This window comes from Mixophyes fleayi, chromosome 2, assembly GCF_038048845.1.
Source record: "Mixophyes fleayi isolate aMixFle1 chromosome 2, aMixFle1.hap1, whole genome shotgun sequence".
In the NCBI taxonomy this organism is placed as follows: Eukaryota; Metazoa; Chordata; class Amphibia; order Anura; family Limnodynastidae; genus Mixophyes; species Mixophyes fleayi.
In genome coordinates this window covers 262,515,346-262,537,554 of record NC_134403.1, presented here as the reverse complement: position 1 = coordinate 262,537,554, position 22,209 = coordinate 262,515,346, and the positions used below count along the sequence as shown (strand labels likewise).

The 22,209-nt window shown below is 39.6% G+C and overlaps 1 protein-coding gene across 2 annotated transcripts in view; it reads right to left on the bottom strand.

Moving 5' to 3' along the window:
- Window positions 1-1,251: 1,251 nt before the first annotated feature.
- The window catches only part of SOX13 (SRY-box transcription factor 13), a 38,769-nt gene continuing 17,811 nt past the window's right edge, over window positions 1,252-22,209 (bottom strand). For both annotated transcript variants that reach the window (XM_075196060.1, XM_075196061.1), the window contains 10 exons: window positions 21,479-21,651; window positions 21,230-21,298; window positions 21,015-21,120; window positions 19,221-19,282; window positions 18,972-19,134; window positions 15,578-15,684; window positions 14,708-14,804; window positions 10,134-10,274; window positions 8,006-8,222; window positions 1,252-2,834 (listed from right to left, as the gene is read on the bottom strand). In XM_075196060.1, the coding sequence (XP_075052161.1) occupies window positions 2,591-2,834; window positions 8,006-8,222; window positions 10,134-10,274; window positions 14,708-14,804; window positions 15,578-15,684; window positions 18,972-19,134; window positions 19,221-19,282; window positions 21,015-21,120; window positions 21,230-21,298; window positions 21,479-21,651 (1,379 nt within the window). In that variant the 3' untranslated portion in view covers window positions 1,252-2,590. The remainder of the gene's footprint in view (window positions 2,835-8,005; window positions 8,223-10,133; window positions 10,275-14,707; window positions 14,805-15,577; window positions 15,685-18,971; window positions 19,135-19,220; window positions 19,283-21,014; window positions 21,121-21,229; window positions 21,299-21,478; window positions 21,652-22,209) is intronic.

Sequence of the window (22,209 nt, the reverse complement as noted above, 5' to 3'; positions counted from 1 at the left end):
GTCATGGTTGACCATTTTTTCTTAAACATTAAGCTTTCTTTAAACTATCTGCTGAAAGGCTTTTCTATTGCATCTTGCTTATACCTTTATCAGAAAAAAAAATTGCTTACATGGACTCCCATAGGAAAAAGCATCTGATTAGGAGGTACAGTTTGTGCCCAAAAGAAGAACTTTCTGCAATAAATTTGAAGTCAAATTAAATTTTCCTCAAACTATAATCTGCGATCCAACAGCTAGAACAAAAAAGCAAAACAAGTACTGGTGGAATATTTAAAGGTTCTATACTTCTGCTCATTAGGATTACTGGAGCGACTTACTGCCATGGGATGAGTGTGCCCACAATAACCACATTTACCAACAAAACTCTGTTCTTAAATGGTATATGATACTAACCAAAGATTTCCAGATCCATTATCTCTCCCCTTCAGGAGAACAGACAGCCAAGTCTACCTTAAGCAAATATTTTTCCTGATCTATGCAAAGCTACTTCTTGTCAAAAGAAAGTGACGGATAAACATCAACGGCCCATTCCTTAACAAAGACAAGGAGCCTGGATTTAGATTAGGATTTTAAAATCTGCAGAGGTGAATAAGTTCAGTATATTATAAGAGTTATGACAATGGGGTGTGCTCTTTGAATAACATGAGATTATTGATCCTCTTCTGGTCCAAAAATTCCTTTTATCCAACCTATCAAACTTTACAGAGGTCAGCTGGTGGCCACCCATGAGGGTCCTTGTGCGCTCACCACCTCAGGTACAATGTCCGTTTTTCCTCATTCTCAAGTCTTCAGAGCCAATAGCACAGCCTTTTATGCATACACATCTGAATAAGCACCTGTTCTGTGTAAGCTCACTTGCCCATGATGTCATTCATGCATTTAAACTCACGCAGTCTATTGCCTGGTGCCTAAACAGGTTGTATTGGCACTTATTTGTGCTGAACCATTACTGCCCACACCAACCCTATCCTGTATATGGGCCAACCTAGGTCTTGATCCTATCTTGTCCTTCTGTATAGTTTTGTAAGGCTTTTTCTGTGCCTGTGAAGTTGCTTGCCATGAAGTCAACACTCCTGTGTACGGGTCCGTGTAAAATTTGTGCCTCAAATTAGCAAGCAGTAGATCCACAACTGGACAATTTGTTAGACATGTAATTTAGGAACTTCAACAGCAGCCAGACAGAGACCGTTTTCACACAAAGTGTAGGTTATTTTATTTTTTGTCACAATAAACAGAGAATTGGAGAAATAATTCAGGTTTAAGTTATTTTCTTTTTATTTAACATAATAAAAAAAGAATTTCTATGATCTATATTTACAGAGGTATAAAAATATACATATATTCATATAGATATATTGTGTCTTTTATGAGGTATGAGAATTATGGGTTGTTAGATCAAATCCCTTCAGTACATTCAGTAAGGCACTATGAGGGTGTAAAAATGATTGCACAACGCCATTGTGACATAAGGGAGACCTGGAGTAGATTTATTAAAACTTCTAAAAAGGAAACATGGTGGTGCCGTTCATTTCAACCAATCAGATTTTAGCCATCATTTATTTGGTACACTCTAGAAAATGATTTCTAGAATCTGATTGGTTACTATAGTCAACACTTCCACTTTTCCTTTTTAGAAGTTTTAGTAAATCTACCCCCTGGAGTTTAAAGTGGGCTCATTATATTTATATAAAACCACATTGGTATTTTTCAAGCAGTTTAACATTTTTTTTTTTCTATAATAATTCAACACATTCCCCAACAAGTATCATGATTATGAACTACAAAATAATAAGGAATCACTGCATTTTGATTTCTGAAGTGGATGAAGTAAGTCTTACTAAATTGATTCATCCACCAACAGAAACCCATTGTTGTCACTTTAGAACTTAAAGCAGCAATGCCCAAGAAAAACACATTAAAATGTGGCTGTACAATTCTGCGGAAACACTGGGACACCTGTCTATTATCCAGAGGAGCTTTCTATGGGTCCAGCTTTATTTTTAAACTCTTGGAATGCTTGCAATGAATTGGTCGTCTAACTCATTTGCATATTCTATATTGCAAGTGTCAAAGATAAAGGGAACATATAGAACTTTGTATGTATGCAGGTTTGCATCATGCATAGGTAGTTTGCTGTTTATTACTTAACTATAAATCCACTGATTGTAAATGCATGCTGCATTCTATGCAGGAGAAGAATAGTGACTGGTACTTGTAACACCAGAGGAGCAGTACCTCATTTTTAGGAAACTTCTACATTTGTTCACCCTTTTCCCGAAATCTACCATGTTGCTTTACAAATACAGTGTATCCTAAAAGTGCCAAACCCTTCAAAAGGATTTTTAATGCTGAGACACTATTTTTCAAACAGATGATATTTTCATGTATTTGTCCATGTTCTAATATTCTGTTTTTCAATATTTAGTACATGTGTCTATAACCTATCAACACAGACTCAAATGATGGAAGCAACTGAAAGCTGCAAAATATGCAGATGCGTCTTATAGTCTGAACTCTGCAATAAGGTTGATATTAAGTTTCTCTGTATGTACACAACACCCAAAAAAGAAGACAACTAGGCCTTGTCTTCTCAATCTGTTATAACTACAAGTTCTCCATCACTCTTCCCAGAGTCCTCAGAGTCACTGCAGAGTTCATGCATACGAGGCATGGACCCTCTTGGGTCCTGAGTTTGAAGGCTTCTGGTATTGATGATGACTGGCATATTATCCTGGGTCTGGTAGATATCAGAAGTGGACAATTGAGATATGGTTCCAGTAGATTGGGACTGAAATCCACATGGTGATGGAGGATTTGCCAATGACCCTTGAGATCTGCAGAAAAATAAACAAACACCTTTTGATCAACAAATTTTAAAAAAACTGCACACAATTCCCTTGTATGCTATAAAAATGGAATATTCCTAAATTCCATGTAAACCTGGAAAAAAAAACTTTTCTATTTAATACAATATGCAAAAAAATTGTTATATATTAAATATCTGCATATTTGTGTTTATATTTCCATAAATTAATAATTCTCGTTCAATAGAAAAGAAGCAGCAAAAGAGAGCGCAAAACTTGAAACCAAACATTACTTTAATAAAATCATATTTTACAAATTCAAAATATTCATGAGATAAAATAAAATAAAACAAAAGATATTTTGGCGAGTATGAATTAATGACGTAGATATGAACACAGTCCGACTCCTGACACTCTTAATTGGCTATTGAGAATCATAGGAAAATATCCAAAGTTTATGCAACTGAGGTAGTATATGATAAAATAGCAAAGTAATTGTACCTAGGCTCTAACACCCAAATGGCACAGCTGTGTGTGCATTAAATCTCCAAAATATATCAGGGTGTAGATGAGAAATAATTTCCATACAATAAATATGGTACTTATCCGTATCTCCAGCCTGCAAGGTAGATTATATTAAATGACAATCCATCGGCGAGTCCAATAATATGTAGTTAGGAGCACCTGGAACTGTGCACCGAATAGAAAACCCTGGGGTTTGTTGATCGCTTCACACCACAAAAGTAGAAAACAGCCCGACGCATTTCTCAGCTTGAGACAAGTCGTTTCAGCAGAGGCATAGCTAAAGTCCAGAACAAGCCTTGCAATGGAAACCTTTACGAGAACCATATTGATTGCAATTTTCCTTTGAATTTATCACTTTATTGGACCATACACTCAGCTTCTCAAGAGACGGTTATAAGGATGAGTAATTCCAATTCTTCATCAAATATTTAACATGCAAGTTTCTAAAAGTGTAGCTTGTAAAGGAATTCTACTCCTAAATGGCTGATGCCACATAGCAAATGTTCTCAACCTACTAAAGGGTATGGACTCGCACGTAGTTATAGAGCTGCCTGCTGGATATTGGCCTGCTTTGCATTCACCGAGAGGTGTACGACGTAAGAGGTCCTCAAAATAGTGAAATATTGAGACCTATGAAAAGACCATCAGTACTAACAGTATTAACTTTAAACATTGATGGAACAAAACAGAAGCATGAGTTATAGTGGTTTGTTCCATTCACTGGTTGAAGTCATTCTCTGTGAATGCAACATACCAAGAAAAGCTCTATAGGCATTCCAGTTTGTATCATAATTCTAGGGATAGACTGCCAAGACGATCAGAATATTATGCCAAATTTTTTACAGTTATTTTGCAGAAGTTGGTTTGGAATCTTAAGGATCGTATTAAATAGCTTGTGTTCTATTGAAAATCTGGGATTTGTATGTATCGATTTTCTCTCTGCATTTTAGTAATACCGAAATTATTGTAACTTAATATTAAGGCTAATTAGATTTGCTTAAAAAAATTTTTAAGCAATAATACAAGTGATTTGAACAGTAGTGGTTCAAAAAGACATGATACTAGTGGTCTCATTTTAATTTCTATTCAAAATTTCACCCAGTGATTTTCTTATTACTAGAAAACTGCTGTTCATAGCATTTTTAATCATAAAAGCAGTAGTATCAATGTCCAACATATGTGACTATTTATTTATATCTAAATAGCATATAGCAAGAAAACTGCAGTCATTAAAAAAGCTTATTTTTTAAAAAAATTTGATCATAAAACAAGTTACTCGTTCTATTTTGGTACCTTGAAAGTACCTAACGAAATGAACGAGATGTAGTCAGAATGTCGACAATGAACATGTTGACATTCAGAATGTTGACATGTTCACTAAGTTGACAGGGTTAAAATGTAGATACTGTGAATGCCGACAGGTTGCAAAGTTAACAAAGGGTTAGATTAAAACTGGCAATACAGTAAAACCAGTTTAAACAAATTATATGAACAGAATTACCCATTATTTTATTTATTTTTTGTTTAAAATAGTGGGAAAAACTAAAATTCTCCATGCTTTTAAGAATGAATCTTGTAAAGATTTTATATTCAGATATTGATATCAGTGCCAAAGTCAATAATTCATCTTTTTATAAAACTGCTCTTTTTACGTTAGAACAGGAGATAGCCACACGTTAACAAAGACATTTTGATCAGTTGCAGACAAAAGGCTTGTTCTATGTCCAAAATCTGACGCTTTGTAGTTGTTTATCTGACACTAAAACAGTGTCATACAAAAATTTATAGCGATATACAAAAACATGCTATCTGTGAAAGCAGTTACAAGAAAAATGATTATTCTAGCTCATCTTGCGTATACACAGAAAAATATTTATAATGATTACAAAAAAACAAAATTAAAAGTTCTTGTAATTCTCTTAACTAAGTGCTCCTGTGTGGCTAACATTATATATACCGTATATACTCGAGTATAAGTCGACCCGAATATAAGCCGAGGCACCTAATTTTACCTCAAAAAACTGGGAAAACTTATTGACTCGAGTATAAGCCTAGGGTGGGAAATGCAGCAGCTACTGGTAAATTTAACTTTTTATAGATTTTTTCATACTGTGTAACTTTACCTAGATTGCATCACATTAGGCTAATGGCTACCTGGTACACCATTATTATGCCAATTTGCTAATCAATGAACTGTAGACTATGATCCAGGTTTGGGCAACCTTCAGCTCTCCAGTTCTTCTGGACCATAAGCAGCTGCCACAGGCTGAAACTTGTACAACAGGTGCTACAAGTTCTCTAAACCTGATAAATACCTCCATGACAGCTTACAGAATTCTGCCCTTAATAGTGTCTGGACATAATACATAAAGAGGGGACGTAATTATGAGAACACAGGAATTGTTCTGTAATTCCTTTATAAAGTGTCTTCCTAAGTTTAGTTATACTGAGAGAGAACCATCTCTAGAGTAAATGGTAATGTAAATCCATACATTGCAGTCTCTTATCTGTTTTCTGATGTTAGGCAAACTTTATGTCTCTGCGGGGAATCAGCAGAGGTGCCGATCTAGTGATGATGGCTGACAGTGTGATATTAGCCTCTTGCCTGTGGCGTTGATCAGTGCCGCTAGGTTTGTGCAATTTTTCACTGATGTCGCCTCTTCAGTGGATAATTGGTATTTTAGGTCAGAGAGATCAGCGACAGGGTAGACGTTAAATGGTCTATCTATCTCAGCTCCGGTGTTCCGTAGCGGCAGTGGCAGATTACAGTGTGCCAAGTATGTATGGGAGAGCAAAAGAGGTAAGTGTCAACGATCAATTCCAACTTTAAACTGTATATGACACTCGCGGCAGGTATAGAACCAAGGGCGGGTAGAGTCAGTCACAGCTCTATTCCAAACTAGCAGCTCTCTATTACTGGCGCTGCTCTTCTCCCTCCCAGCCTGGATAAATTTGGGTAAATAATGCCCTGTCACCCACACTTCTCCTTCGCTGGTTTTTAAGGTGTTTGTTAAACCCCCCGTATAAGTAAGCGCTCCATGCTTGGGGATTGGAGGATGATGCGTCCCAGGCACTGCACTCACCTTTTGGGTCTATCTGGAAGCCGAAGTTGCAGTGAAAAGTGGACACCCGGAGCCCAAGACGCAGACGATCAGGAACAGCAGTCTGCAACGGGACCTGGGAGAACTGCTGCGCATGCGCAGTCTAATGCCGGGCAGCATCTAAAAGAGTGCTCAGCTATTCCCGACGTGGTGTCAGAGGTCACTCTGCACAGGCCGCACCTGCACCACCCACCTTGCCCGCTCTGCTGCAGCCTGCATTGCACTAAATACGGAACCTTCTCTCCCCACTAGGGATGCCGCTCATCTACCTCACCCCGAGCATCACTCGAGTATAAGCCGAGGGGGGACTTTTTCAGCACAAAAAATGTGCTGAAAAACTCGGCTTATACTCGAGTATATACGGTAGTTTGTATTTTGCCATGTAATAAAAAAAAAAAAAAAAAAAGTTGCCAAGTTAATGTTACTCTGTTTTAATGATATGGTATTTTTGTACGTGAAAGCTCTATGAAGCTCTACAATACTAGGCAGGACTCATCTGCTGTGACTAAACTCTTGGGTTCTGGACTTTGATGTACAGGCTTAGCCAATCCTTCCAATAATCCTCCACCCTTTTCAACTGTGACATGGTCAGTTAGCAGATGCTAACTGTTTGAGATTCTAAAATATCATACAATATTTTAAAATGTGAAAGATCTCTATACTTCAAACAAGCTGCCATCTCAGTGGTGTGGAAACCCCTGAGACACAAGCCACCTTCACAATTGTGCGGATGATAGTTGTACCATTTATGCGGAGGATTTATTTATGAGCTTCCCAGTTTTGCTTGGCCATAGAAAAATAGGCAAAAAGTTGACTGTGTATTATAGTCAAAATGTGTCCATAAGAGATTGTCACAGTTATTATTAAACACATGAGGTGACATTCAATACCTGATGCCACCTAGATACAGCTATCAAACTTACTTTTACCTGAAAGTCTATCCCTTCACTACATTCCATGACATCAAACAGGATTCTACACTATGTGTATAGTCAGGCCCACACATCACACAACTACCTTTCCTCTAAATGAAAGCATAGAAGTGCGGCTACCATTCGGCAACATGGCTTATGTCCGACTTGGTTTTCACCAAAATGATTGTTCGAGGAAAAAGTGAGGAAAAGTTCCATTGCATTTTTTGGACCATGAACTTTCAGGTGAGTTTTAGGATTCTAAAGAATCTTTGGGTCCAAAAATAACGTATGTACAATTTACAGCGTTGTGTTATTTAAGATGCCCCCTTGTGTTAAGAATGTTTAATTTTCTTATGTCCTGCAGGTGATTATTTTTCGCTCTTTAAAAAAGTTTGGTTGATGACTAAATATCATGATTTCCTATTAACAGATGAGATTTTAGGTGCAATATGGAGAAACCAATTTTCAAATGTATTTTATATATGCAACATTTTATTCCTAGGAATGAGAGTATATGTAGTTTTCTTGATTTCAGTGATGCAGAAAAGAACAGTTCTATAAATAAGTACAGATAATTGTGAGTCACAGCAATGCATTTGAAATACACTAACAGTAGCAAATGAATGTGCATCTTCTGTGCTAGATATCTTTGTACACTTACGTGATCACATATCCATGTCGGGAGTCTTGCCGTCTGTTCTTCATTAGGGCCTTATACTCTCCCACTCGCAGCCTTTTCCCCTCTACAATGCAAGTACGTTTAGGGCGTGGCTTGTATTTGTAGTCCGGATATCTCTCCAAGTGCTGTCGACTGAGTCGTGCCTGCTCTTCATAATACGGCTGTTTTTCAGAATTACTCATAGATTTCCAACGAGAACCTGCATAGGGAGCAAATACAGCTATCAACCACAAAACACGAAACTATTGCTGCCTAGTGCCTAAAACATATAATCCCCGCTTTATAGTCGGATACATAAAATAGCCATAATAAAGTTTAATTTTATGTATGGGTGTGCGGTATACCAGACTTTTCTCTTAGATCAAGGCATAGCCACATGCTACCAAATTAGTAGGGCTGTTTATGGTTTGGAGCACTGCAATAATAATGTAATCAAACCAGTTTGCCAGCTGGCATGTCAAGATCTATTTTTTAAAAATAAATAAATGATCCAGTTTATGAATTGCTTTGTCTTCATGAAAGAGTATATGGACTCAGAAAATAAATGAAGCAATTCTAAATACACAACCAAACAGATAATAATGGGACAGACCAACTCAGAAGTGGGAACTTCCCCATGGGCATCTAAGTTACCCCAACTGGCTGACTAGGAGGGTCTGAGGATCACTGACAAATCCAAGACATCAAGAGGCAAAGAGTTCTAAACTTTTGACAGTTGTCCTTTGTTGGCAAGAGCCCTTGAAAAAGCAACACCACTTTCTATGGTAGGGCGATTCCATAGAAAGTGGGGTCGAAGAAAGCATTAAATGATCTATGCAAATAAATATAAGCAATAATAGTTATAAGTACCAGCAAGATGAAAGGATGTTAGACTTGACCCTCACCGAAAACAGTTGCAGTTCAATGAACGATATAGGATATGGTAATTAACTACACCAAACATCTATATGCCTCTCTAATGTGATTATAAACACAGGCAAAATCTATCCAATGTGTTAGTAATTGGTATTCCTGCTTGCTCAGATGGAAATTCTCAAAAACATGGCTTTTTGAGGGTACCAGACGTCCAGTGCCGAGACTCACAACTTTATAGGATATACAGTAGACAGTAAAACTCTCCTCTTCTAGACTTCACTCCTACTTCTATATATTGATGTCCGTTTAGGAACAATTTTTCCTTACTACTTGCAGACCCTTCCCTGTTAAAATTACAGCTGCAAGTCTTCTTTTGAAACTTTTAGGCAGTGTGTGCATTTAACTCAACAATAGTGCTACTGCATTTAAGTTTAAGTCCATTACGTCCAGGCAACATCTCCTGAAAACTATGGTGAACTGTGCTAGAAGGGACATGGCACTGAGTGAATACTGCAGAACCTGACCATAGAATTGATAACTTCATGTCCAGTGGTAGAGTAATCCTCCAAAATAAACTACTAAGGGGGAGATTCAATTGGCCGCAATGTCCAGCTGCGCACATTGCCAGCCATTACAGTAAGGCATCTCCATTCATTTTTCCTCGCATATCTATGAGGTGCAAGGAAAAATGAGAGTAGATTCCATTCTAAACATCGCCGCAAACTGTCTCCGTGGACTGTTCAGGAGACACATTGCGCTGAATTAAATCTTTCCCTAAGAGACAATAATAATAATAAAAAATGCTATTTACATAGATAAATCTTTGCACTATGGTGTTGATGTCACAATGCCTTCCATAAGTGTTCATTAACGGGTCTCTAACTTTACATAGTACACTACATTTCAGGAATTACATAAGCTTTCAAGTAAAACAACACTGTATTTTTACCACACATTAACACTTCTAAATGCTGCTGGTATCATCAAAATGTAAGCAAAGCGTACACTTGTCATGTCAACTTACATTATTATCAGCACCAAAGAATGTTTTAATAGGATTTGAGAACATGTGTTTAACACTTAATATTGTTTGTGTGTATGGAGCGTAATAAGCAAGTACGAAAACATTTTGTTATATCTTTCCTGAAACCCATTAGAAGGGCTGGATGACAGCAAATTTTAAGTGTACACAAGCATCAGTGTGATACAGTATGATACAGTAATTCTTCCCTTTTACATACAAAAATAAGTTCACCTAGGATTTTGCTGATGCTGGAATTGTGCATATCTGGGAACGCTTGCAAGATCTTTCTTCGTTCATCCTTCGCCCACACCATAAACGCATTCATTGGACGTTTAATGTGACTGCCACGTCCCTCAGGAAAGTGACGAGATCCTATAGGAATAAGACAAAAGGCTTAAGTAAGCTGAATGTCATTTCTCAAATTATTATAAAACACAAATAAAAATACATGAGGCTGTCCCTTGTGAGAAGGAAATGTCAATGACTAAATTCTAATTTTGTTTTATTTGTTGCTTTTATTTTTTGGTGTGGGAAGAAAGGGCAGTTCAATTAGAATATATATTAACCTCTTAATGGCCACATGTATTCCAGCTCTTATATTTTCTCTTTTTGGGACAAATCCTTAAAATTCAAATATTGCAGGATTAAACTAGCAAAATAAGGAAACAAATACAATAAACCATGGATTAATTCTACACAGTTAGCGGAGCCATGTAAAATGTATGTCAACATTTTGACCAGCATAGGAATTTTAAGGTTTGAAGACCTCTAGTTCGTCATTTTCAATCTTGGCGGGTTTCTGTTGCCTTTACAATTTTCATTTTGTACCATTTAGTAATTGCAATTTTTTGTACTTGCAATAAATCTTTCTCCGATTCCATCTGTGGGACACTGCGAGAGCGATAGAGAGAGATCATCATAATCATTTATTTATATAGCGCCACTGATTCTGCTGCACTGTACAGAGAACTCATTCACATCAGTCCCTGCCCCAGTGGGGCTTACAGTCTAAATTTCCTAATATGCACACAAACAGATAGATATAGAGAGATAGATAGATATGTATGAATGTACTTGCTACAATTTTCTTTTTGTCCTCACTAATAGGGAGAAGGAACATATCCAAATGATATATGTATCATACATATTGTGTTTACATACACAGCCATTATGCGGCGCTTCCCCTGTGAATCCCGCACATAGCTGAGGACATTGGGTACTGTTTACTTAATTTATTTTTTATTTCCATAACGGTGCAGGCCATAGTCTGATCCAAGTCCCCCTTCCGATACAGCGGGGAACTTGGCATCTTCCATGTCTGTCATGGCCACCCACATTACAAGGCGCCAGTGCCCTCTACATGATGGCCCTCGTAGCCTGTAAATTAGTGACAGCTATGCTTTTAGCAGCCGCTGTCATGGTCTTGTGAGAAAATAAAGTAAAATGGGTCTGTAGTGACGGAAGAGCTTCCATTACAGACACTGAGTATAAGTGCTGCACGTAGCACTTATACCCTTGCCTGCTTGTACAAAATAAGCATAAATGAAGAAAAAAAATAGGATTTTTGTACTTACCATAAAATCTCTCTTTGAACACGAGTTGGGGGACACTGCTCACCTTAGGGATGTTCCAAAGCTGCCCCTATGGGTGGGAATGCTCAGAATGAGCGGCACGTAAAACTTTACGGCCCAAACTTGCGTCTTTTGAAGCAAAAACGTGGAAACGATAAAACCTGGTGAATGTATGAACAGAAGACCAAGAAGCTGCCCTACACAACTTCTCAGCCGAGGCCCCATGCCATGCCGCCCAAGAGGCGCTAACCGACCTCGTGGAATGAGCTGTCAGACCTTCAGGAACCAGAGAGCCCTCCGAAATGTACGCCTGCCGGATAGTAGCGATGATCCATTTAGCCACTGTCTGCTTTGTTGCCGACCAGCCACGTTTGCGATCGTCATACAGAGCTAAAAGATGATCAGTGTTCCAAACCGAAGCTGTAAATTCTCAAAGCTCTACCACATCTAAAGAGACTGAGTCCTGACCAGGCACCAGCGAATCCGAGGAAGAACTGGCAGAACATTATTTATGCAAAACCTAGAGACCACCTTTGGTTGAAACGAAGACTTCGTTCCAAGCACGATCGTCATGGAAAATCAGAAGAGGAGCCCGACATGACAGGGCTGCCAACTCCGAAACTCGCCTCTCCGAAGCAATGGCCAGCAAAAAGGTTTTAAAAGAAACGGACTCCAAATGTTCAAAGGGCGGATTTTGAAGCGGCGAAAGGACCAAGTTTAGGTCCCACGGAACCAATGCCGGAACAAAAGGCAGTTGTACATGAAGTACACCATGTAGACACGTCTGCACTTCCGGTAACAGAGCTATACATTTGTAAAAATACACCAACAACGCCGCTACCTGGACCTTAAGGGACAACAACCTCAATCCCTTGTCCAGACCATCTTGCAGAAAAGTCAACACCCTGGCTAAACGAAAAGAATTAGTAGGCACTTTGATCTTCTCACATCAAAATATATATGCTTTCTAAATGCGGTGATAAATGGTGAATGACGGTTTTCTCACCTGAATCAGGTTTTAACCATTCTCTCTGAAAACCCTTTCTTTTTGAGAATCAAGAATTCAACTTCCAAGCCAATCGATCTAGCTTCTGATGGAAAATAAAATAATGGACTTTGACTGAGAAGATCCTTCCTGAGAGACAGATGCCAAGGATGATCCACTGATATGTCTAGAAGATCTGAGTACTACTCTTCTCGCCCAATCTGGTGCCAGTAGAATCACTGGCACCGTTTTGCCTCACTTTCTGCAAGATCCGCCGCAGCATCAGAAGTGGAGGGTAAAGGTACAGCAACTTGAAGTTCCAGTGTACCGTCATAGCATCCACCAAGAATGCCTGAGGGCCTCTTAACCTGGCATAATACCTTTCTACCTTGCAGTTGTGTCGCAAGGCCATCATGTCTATTTCTGGCTGACCCTACCGGAGGACTAATTGAGAAAACACCTTCGGATGGAGCGACCATTCACCTGGTGAAGGGCATGCCGACTTAAGTAGTCGGCCTCCCAGTTGTACATCCCCAGAATGAACAAACCTGAAATTGCAGGATTGTCACAACCGAAAGACCATGACCATTTTGCCAGAATCTCCTGCTGGAACTTGCGCGAATGGAAACGAGCAAACAGCAGTGCCTCGAATGAGGAAACCATGTGAACCAGTAGCTTCATACACTAAAGTACTGAAACGCGATTTAGAGATAAAAGATCTTTCACCTGACGCCGGATCTTCCGCACTATGTCTGAAGGGAGAAAAACCCTTTGACAATTTGTGTCTAACAACAATCCCAGGAACACCATATGTTGGGTTGGTATCCAACTGGATTTTTTGTAGTTGGTCACCCATCCATGTTCCTACAGAATGTCCCTGGTCAGCTGCAGATGTGACTGAAGCAGAGGTCCCACTCAGTCTTGATCAGCAGGTCGCCTAGGTAAGGTAAAATAGTCACCCTCTGTAAAAGCAGCTGAGCTGCCATTATAGCCATCACCTTTGTGAACACTCGTGATGACTAATGCCCCCTACAAATCCTGTGTTTTCTATGACTCCCTGGGAAAAGGTGTAGTCATGAAACACCATGGAGGTGCCCCCACTAGGTCCAAGATGTATACCCTGGACACTATACCTTTCACTCAGTCGTCTGTGTTGGACCTGGGCCACTGGTGGAGGATGCAGGAAGTCATGCTGTTTGTCTGCTGGCTTAGGGGCAGGGTGATGTCCTGTCCAGGCATGTCTGCCTCTTTGCCCCCCTCCCCTTGTAACTGGAGCTTGGCTTCTGGAATAACCACCTCTAGTGCGACCGACAAACTGGAAGGAGTGAAAATGCCTCTCTTTTGCTTTTGATGCAGCTACCGGAAGAAGAGCACTCTTCCCACCTGTGGTCTGAGTGATGAATTTGTCCAAAGGAGTACCAAACAAAGCCGCTCTGTCATATGGGACAGATTCCAAAGCTCTCTTGGAATCAGCATCCGCCTCCCAAGATCTTAACCACAATGTGCGCCTAGCTGCCACTGCTAAGGAAGATATTTTTGACAACCCCTGACCTGCATCCAGAACCGCATCACCTAAAAACTCAGCAGCATCTTTGCCAGAGGAGCCAACTCAGAAATCCTAGTATCTATAAAAAAAACACTTCTAAGACTAGACTAAAAGTGCCCTACTCCATAGGCACCAAGAAAAAAAAACTAAGCTCTTCCTGTGGAGGGGGCATAGAGGGAAGGTGAGCAGGCTAGCCAAGTTTTTTAGTCCCATTATTTCCACCGCACCCTCTATACCCCAAGGTGAGCAGTGTCCCCCAACTAGTGTGAAAGAAATAACTAACAAACAGAAAGGACCTGCAGAGCAGTACTGGATGAGCCCAACTTCTTGGGCACTTAAACTACACTGAGGCTACAGGGGGTTACAGAGGGGAGGAGACAGCAGCAAGTTACATTAAACACTAGTTAACTTTTTAAGTGTCAACTGCATGCACCCTCATACAACCCATGGTAACAGTGTCCCCAGACAGAATGAAAGAGAAAGCCCCACATAACCATGTAGGTATTCCGCACATAAAAAACTTGCTTCCCTGCAAATATGCATACAAACTATTTACAATATTTTTGGCTCTGCCATGGTAAAATGTACCAACCACTGATTAACAGAGCCTTTCCCTCCAAGAGGCCAAATTACCAGGAAAATTGCAGATCATTTAATAGAGGCCATATATACTATATATGGTAGTTAGCATTGTAGGCCTTACCATCAATGTCCATGCTGCACCGCAGCAGAGAGTCTTCACCTTGCTGCAGAGAAGCCTCATCATGCAGCTCCTTTTCTGGCAGGGTTTCAAGAGTTTCCTGCAGGACACAGAAACACTGTAGTTTATTATGGAGATTAGCTGTAAAATCTGCTCTATGTACGCTACAATATGTTGATCTTCGTGAGCTTTAGTTGTAGCTACAGATAAGCAAAACGCCACAATTCAATTTGCTTATTGATTTGTTAGTTTACATTCTCCCCCTTTACTCAAGTTTACAGAGAATCAACGAAATAATGGGAATGGGAAACATTTTATTATCAATATCTGCAATACAAATCCATTATTTTCTGTTCTATGATATGGAAGATCATGTAACTTCCCAAAACTCTAATGGATTATATCTATCCAAATCCATATCAAACTGCATTTCACTTTACAACACTGCTCAGGCCATGCAAACCCAAAATATTCAGACGACATATCAAGCAGCCAAAACAAACTTGTTCCTCCCTAGTAATACCCTTGCATGTTGTAGATTAATGGCTCTTTTCTCAACCAACATTTGGATCTCAATTCATAAAACATCCTACAGCTTGATGTTTTCTACATGAGTGTATTCAAACAAATGCTAACAAGACATTTAAAACCTGCAATGGTAAGACTGAGGAAAGAAATTAAATGAAACAGATATTTGAATTTAGGATTAAAGATTAGTAACATTTTCCAAAGTTAGAGGTTTGAATTTCTCAGAACTCCCCAGTGCAGAATCAGCCAACTTATCACATTTCCTGTATCATTCTTATCAGCCATCAAGTAATCTTTCCTTCTTGTTAAGGAAGCGCAATAAAAAATCCCCGTTGCCCCTTTTACCTTAACATTGTGACTTTCACGGTGCTCTGGTGTTCTGTTCTGTCCATGGAGAAGTTGTCGTGCTTCCTGTATCGCTTTAGTGATTGCATCTCCTTCACCCAGGAAACCTGATAAGTGAAAAGCGTTTATAAAAAGCTAAGAAAGAAAGGAGTGTAAAAAAAAAAAAAGAAACATGCAATTGAAAGTGGCACGCTAAATTTATATCCTAGCATGCAAAGACTTCACAATCTCCTGCTCACTACTCCAAGAACACATTGCTAGGCACCTTTGTACACACTGTTCTGCACATATAAGAGCAGAGTGATACAGCACCCCAGTCTAATATTTATTTCAGTAAGGTAGCAATTAATGGGCTTGTGTACCAAGACTTTGTGATGTAATCAAGACAAACATATTAATACTGTCCCATTTACCTGTTTCAGGTGATCTGACCAAACTGATTTTCACATTTGGTCTACAAAACATTTCTTGAGGATAACTTTTCCATTTTGTACCTAAATATTTATCAGGACAAAAATCATATTTTATTCTGGAATATATATATATATATATATATATATATATATATATATATATATATATATATATATATATATATATATATATATATATATATATATATACACACATACATATATACACACACACACAAACACAGATCAGTCACAACATTTAAATAATTTGCTCAATAATTTGTAGGTCGCAGAGGCATTAGCTTCCACAAGACCTCTGAAGTTATCCTGTGGTATCTGGCACCAAGAAGTTAGTAGCAGATCCTTTAAGTCCTGAAAGCTGCGAGGTGGGGCCTCCATGGCTCAGACTTGTGTTTCCAGTACACCCTAGAGATGCTTGATCGATTGAGATCTGGGGAATTGGAGGCCAAGTCAACACCTTGAACTCTTTGTCATGTTCCACAAACCATTCCTGAACAATTTCAGCAGTGTGGCAGGGCGCATTATCCTGCTGAAAGAGGCCACTGCCATCAGATAATACCGTTGCCATGAAGGGGTGTACTTGGTCTGCAACAATGTTTAGGTAGGTAGTACGTGTCAAAGTAACATCAACATGAATACAAGGACCCAAGGTTTTTTTTTTAGCAGAATATTGCCCAGAGCATCACACTGCCTCTGCCGGCTTGCATTCTTCCCATAGTGCATCCTGATGCCATCTCTTCCCTGAATACTTGACACACACGCACCCGGCCATTCAAATGATGTGAAAGAAAGCTTCATTTATCAGACCACCTTTTTCCATTGCTCCATGGTCCAGTTTTGGTTCTCAAGTACCCATTGTATGCATTTTTGATGGTGAACAGGGGTCAGCATGGGCACATTGACTGGTCTGTGGCTATGCAACCCCATACACAGCAAGCTGCGATGCACTGTGTGTGTTTTTGACATTGTTTTTCATAGCCAGCATTAACTTTATCAGCAATTTGTGTTACAGTAGCTCTTCTGTGGCATTGGACCACACAGGTTAGCCTTCTCACCTTCAATGTGCCTTGGGTGCCCATAACCCTCTCACTGATTGTTCTTCCCTGGACCAATTTCGGTAAGCACTGCATACCGGGAACACCCTTCAAGACCTGCCGTTTTGGAGATGCTCTGACCCAGTCATGCAGTCATCACAATATGGCCCTTGTCAATGTAGCTCAAATACTTGCTGATATGTCCTGCTTCCAACTGACTGTTCACTTGCTGCTTAATATATCCCATGACAGGTGTCATTGTACCGAGATAATCAATGTTGTTTACTTCACTTGTCAGTGGTTTTAATGTTGTGGCTGATCGATTTATCCTATATAATCGCTGCAGGTTTCCATGTTATAGTGTGACCAGCCAATCCTGAAAAAACCTAGTGCAGGCTGTGGCTTTTATGTGGGAGAACCCACTCTGTTGTTCAGCCACCTGCATTTGCCTCAACCAGCCTAGGTTATGGAGGAAATTCAATTAGACGTGAAGGGTCTTCGAAACTTCCGCGAGACACCTTGCGGAAAAGATTTGACAGATATGAGGGAAAATGAGCAGAGGTTTCTACCGTAATTGTCGGCAATGTGCGTGGCGCGATGTCCACGCACCACATCTCTGGCAATTGAATTCCCCCCCTACGAGTTCCGGTGCTTCGTGCATGCTTACTAGTCTGGATTTAAACGTGACCAATCATGCTGCTCAACCCAACCGTCCAATGTCTGAATCTCTGTCAGCGTTACCATATTAATACACACACACACGACCAAAAAGTATGTGGACGTCCCTTCTAATTAATTAGAGCCATTTCAGCCACACCCAATGCTATCGGGTGCATAGAATGAAACATTCAGCCATGCAATCTCCATAGATAAAATATTAGCAACAGAACGGGTAGTACTGAAGAGCTCAGCGACTTTCAAAATGGCATCATAATAGAATGCTGCCTTTCCAACAAGTTAGTTTGTCAACAAAGGTCTAGGAGCAACAACAGTTCAATTGTTAATGAAAGTCCACACAGAAAGGGACTGCCGAATACTAAAGTAGATAAAAAGTATTCCTCCTCAGTTGCAACACAGAGTTCCAAGCTGCCTATGGAAGAAACCTTAGCATAAGAATGGTTCATCATAAGCTTCACAAATTGGGTGTCTATGGCCGAGCAGCAGCACACAAGCCTCAGATCACCATGCGCAATGCCAAACATCAACTGGAGTGGTGTACTCTGGAGTAGGGGAGATGCGTTACCTGGAGTGACGAATCGCACTTCATCAACTGGCTGGCAAACATTACTACTGCTGTAAAGTTTGGTGGAAGAGGAATAATGGTCTGGAGCCGTTTTTTCACGTTTACCCTGGACCCCTTCGTTCTAGTAAAGGGAAATCATATTGCAACCGCATACAGAATTGTGAGCTTTCAACATGTGGCAACAGTTTGGAGAAGGCCCTTTCCTGTTTCAGCATGACAATGCTGCTGTGCACAAGTGACTTCCATAAAAAAAATAATGGTTTCATAGTTTGGTGTTGAATAACTTCACAGGCCAGCACAGAACCCTGGACTCAACCCAATTTAACACCCAAGTAGTATAAAATCAAAATGCTATAATAAGTCTGCCACATAAGTTAATACCATAAAAGAAAGACAAAAACCAGCACAACCTATTCTATTTAATACATATATTTGTTTAGACTATGGGATACAACCATAAATAGTCAGTCATTCTAAAATTGTGTACAAACAAATAATTCTGGGTAACATAAAAGGTGCTTTTTTTTAACTTGGTCACAACAATCCTAATAATGACTTGCGAGGTGGTATCAGGATGGACGGTTAAATAGCAATCAACTATACCACAAAAGTCAATAACGGATAAGGATGTGAGAAAGGGTATAATCCCAAAAGGCAGAGACTTTAGTATACAGTAAACATACCAAGTGGTAGATTAGTCCTCGGTGGGCTGGATACATGATCCCGGCTGCTTCCCCCACCATTGCAGTTTCCTGGGGATAGCTTTAAAGTTGGTGAGTTCCTGGTTGTGGGAGATGGTTCAGAAGATTTGAGTTTGGCTGTTAAATTCAGAGGCTGCGATGTTTCCTGGCATAGAGTAGAAGAGCATTAGAACATCCTTTCACCTCACTGTTTAGACTCACTGATTCTGTCACAGTACTGCAATACTTCACCTGTTTTCCAGAAGAGGGAGCTCTTGGTGGGGTAGGATGAAGCATCTGCATGGGATATTCCACTGTAATTAGATAAGTGTGACATACTTAACAATGAATCAAATAAATATTGTAATTAAAATCGTAAAAAGAGCAATAGTGGCAGCAATATGTTCTCACACCCCGTTGAAAAATATGTTCAGATTTTTAGATCAGGAAAACATAAAAGTTTATTGCGAAATGCTTCTACTTATATGTTTTTTATTGCTCAATGAGTCACTGCAATCTCTCACTGATCTTGGACATCGATTTAACTAATTACTTATATCATCTACAAATCAAAATGCTAAATTATTTTCTGTTAAAAAAAAAAAAAAAGAAGAAGAAGATTCTAGCTTGACGACTCACATCCCCCGAAATGTTGTCACACACCTGGTTAAAAACCACTGCGCCATGCCATTAACCAGTCTTCATCTTTTGAAACCTTTTTAAATCTTTCAAAACAATTTTCCCAATTAATTTTCTAGGTGTCCATACTTATACTGCTCAAAAATTAGTTTTCATGTAGGTCACACAAAAGAAAAAACTACAACAGAATCTTCACTCTTACAGTAACCAGACATACTAAAGGATAGTCCCTTACGACAAGCACAAAGTCATTTCTGGCAAACGTTGAGGAATATGTGGAAAATATAAACGAGCCTATGTAGCTGTTCTTTAAATAGATATGTAGTTCTTACTCTTAACTCCATGCACATTTAAAGGATTCTAAATGTAGATTTAACAGTGAAAAATTTTGCATCATACACTATATGCAATGTGCATTACATACTGTGGACCCTACACTTTTCCTCAAGCTAGTAATGTCCATAAGTCATGTATAAATTGTTTTATTTCTAAACCGTAAATCACTTTGATAGGTTGTTTTCTAGGGACAGGTTTTAGTATCAGACTGTGCCTATTTTACTCTAGAAAAGTACCAAAGCAATAAATTAAATGTTTTTATATAATTCTCTTATTTTCAAGACGACCTTGTTTATATCATTCAATTTTAAAGCAGATCTTTTGTAAAAACTCAAGGGTTAGATGCAATTCTCTAATGTCCCACTGACTGGTGAGAATTTCAGGAAAAAAATAATATGTAATTAACACGAACACACATGAAATGTGTGACGTGTTTTTTTTTTCCCATTTAAAGATAAAAGTAATTTATCAACACCTGGGATTTGCTTTGATAAAATACATATGGTCAGGCCCGGTGCTCCCATTAGGCAAGGTTAGGCACTTGCCTAGGGCGCCGGGCTCTGGAGGGCGCCACAGAATGAAAATTACTTTAAAACTGTGCGGCGACCGCTGACCATACCCGTCACGGCTGCCGCACAGCATTCAGATACATCCACGGGGAGGGGGGGGGGGATGAGGCTATTGCTCACCTCCACCGCCTCTCTGCTCCGTCTCCTCCCCTCCACCCACTGACTGTCGGGCCGTGACATTATCATCACGGGCCAACAGTGTCAGTGAGTGGAGGGAAGGAGACGGAGCAGAGAGGCGGCGGTGGTGAGGCAAGGTAAGGAAAGACGGGGTGAGGAGGGAGGAGGGCCACCGATTTTTGCGGGGGGGGGGGCTTTTGACAAAATGCCTAGGGCGCCATGGACCCTAGCACCGGCCCTGCATATGGTTAAGTTGAAAAAGGTACCCTTGTCCCATAAATGGGCAATTCCATTATAGGCAGCTATAAATATATCTAACCCTGCTTATCAATTTTAAACTGTGTATTCTGAACACAGGCTAAAGAGAAAGCTGTCCTGCACTCACCTGGTTTGCAAGGAATAGGCTGTATAAGAGGCGATATCTGGGAATCTGAGGGGACTGTCTGAGCAGAAGGAAATGCTGGAATCATGACATAGGGCATATTTACTTGCTGCAAAAGTCCAATGAGAAAAAAAAAGAAAGCATGAGGGGTTTGTTAATTCTTGAACAAATAAGGAAATGAAAAAAAAAAAAATAATTTAGACACGAGTAACCGGTACCTGAATTTGCTGCTGTAACACATTTATTTTGTGCTGCTGCTGGATGAGCTGCTGCTGCTGTTTAGCAATCTGTACAGAGAAAGTAATATAAGTGCACAAGAGAGAACATGGATGATAAACACTACAGTGCACATAAAAACAGTACTCATAATGATGGAACCCAAACACAAATACAGTGTATACAAAGAATACTCAAAATGCGTGAAGCCAGCACACAAACAGTCCAAGTTCTCTTTAATTTTTCCTTACCTGCTCCTGCTGTTGCCTTGCAAGCTCCATCTGCTGCTGCTGTTTCTCCAACAACATGGCTGCCATGTTCCTATGCTCAGAATGTGCACTAAGCAACTGGTCCCTTAGCCCTGCCAGCTGGCGGATCATGAGCAACAACTGCAGCTCCTTCTCTGCCAAGCTCTCCTGGGTGCCTATAGGCAAAGGGGAGTTCATGTACAAGCAAATGGCCATTACATGCACATGTATAAAACAGAAAACATGCTTTAATGCTTACAATAGAAATGAAATATGTATAGCAATGTGTGCCAAGCCCTTAAGGAAAGAATATATATTACAGTAAGAAAAAAAACCCAAAAACAGTATATACATCTGTAATAGTCAGAAAAGGGCAGCAGTTTTAGGACTGCACAACACTAAGGCTGAGTACACACTACAGGTTTTTCCATCTGTTTATTGTGCCAATCACACGATACATGACCGTTATGTTTGATATTGCATTAGTGTGTACGTTCCAATGATCATGTTTTATTGTTTCAAAGCACATTGTATCATTTGATTTGATATTATAAACGGTTTAAAACTCTCTACAAATGATGGAATAATGTCGGGCAAATTCTGCAGTGTGTGTCCACTCACAACCAGCAGTGTCCATAGATCTCCATAAAGTTTATAGAGTCACGGTCTTTTTAGCAGATGATTATGAAAGATGAAGAGCACAGATCTGAAGGAAATCTTGTAAAACATGCAGA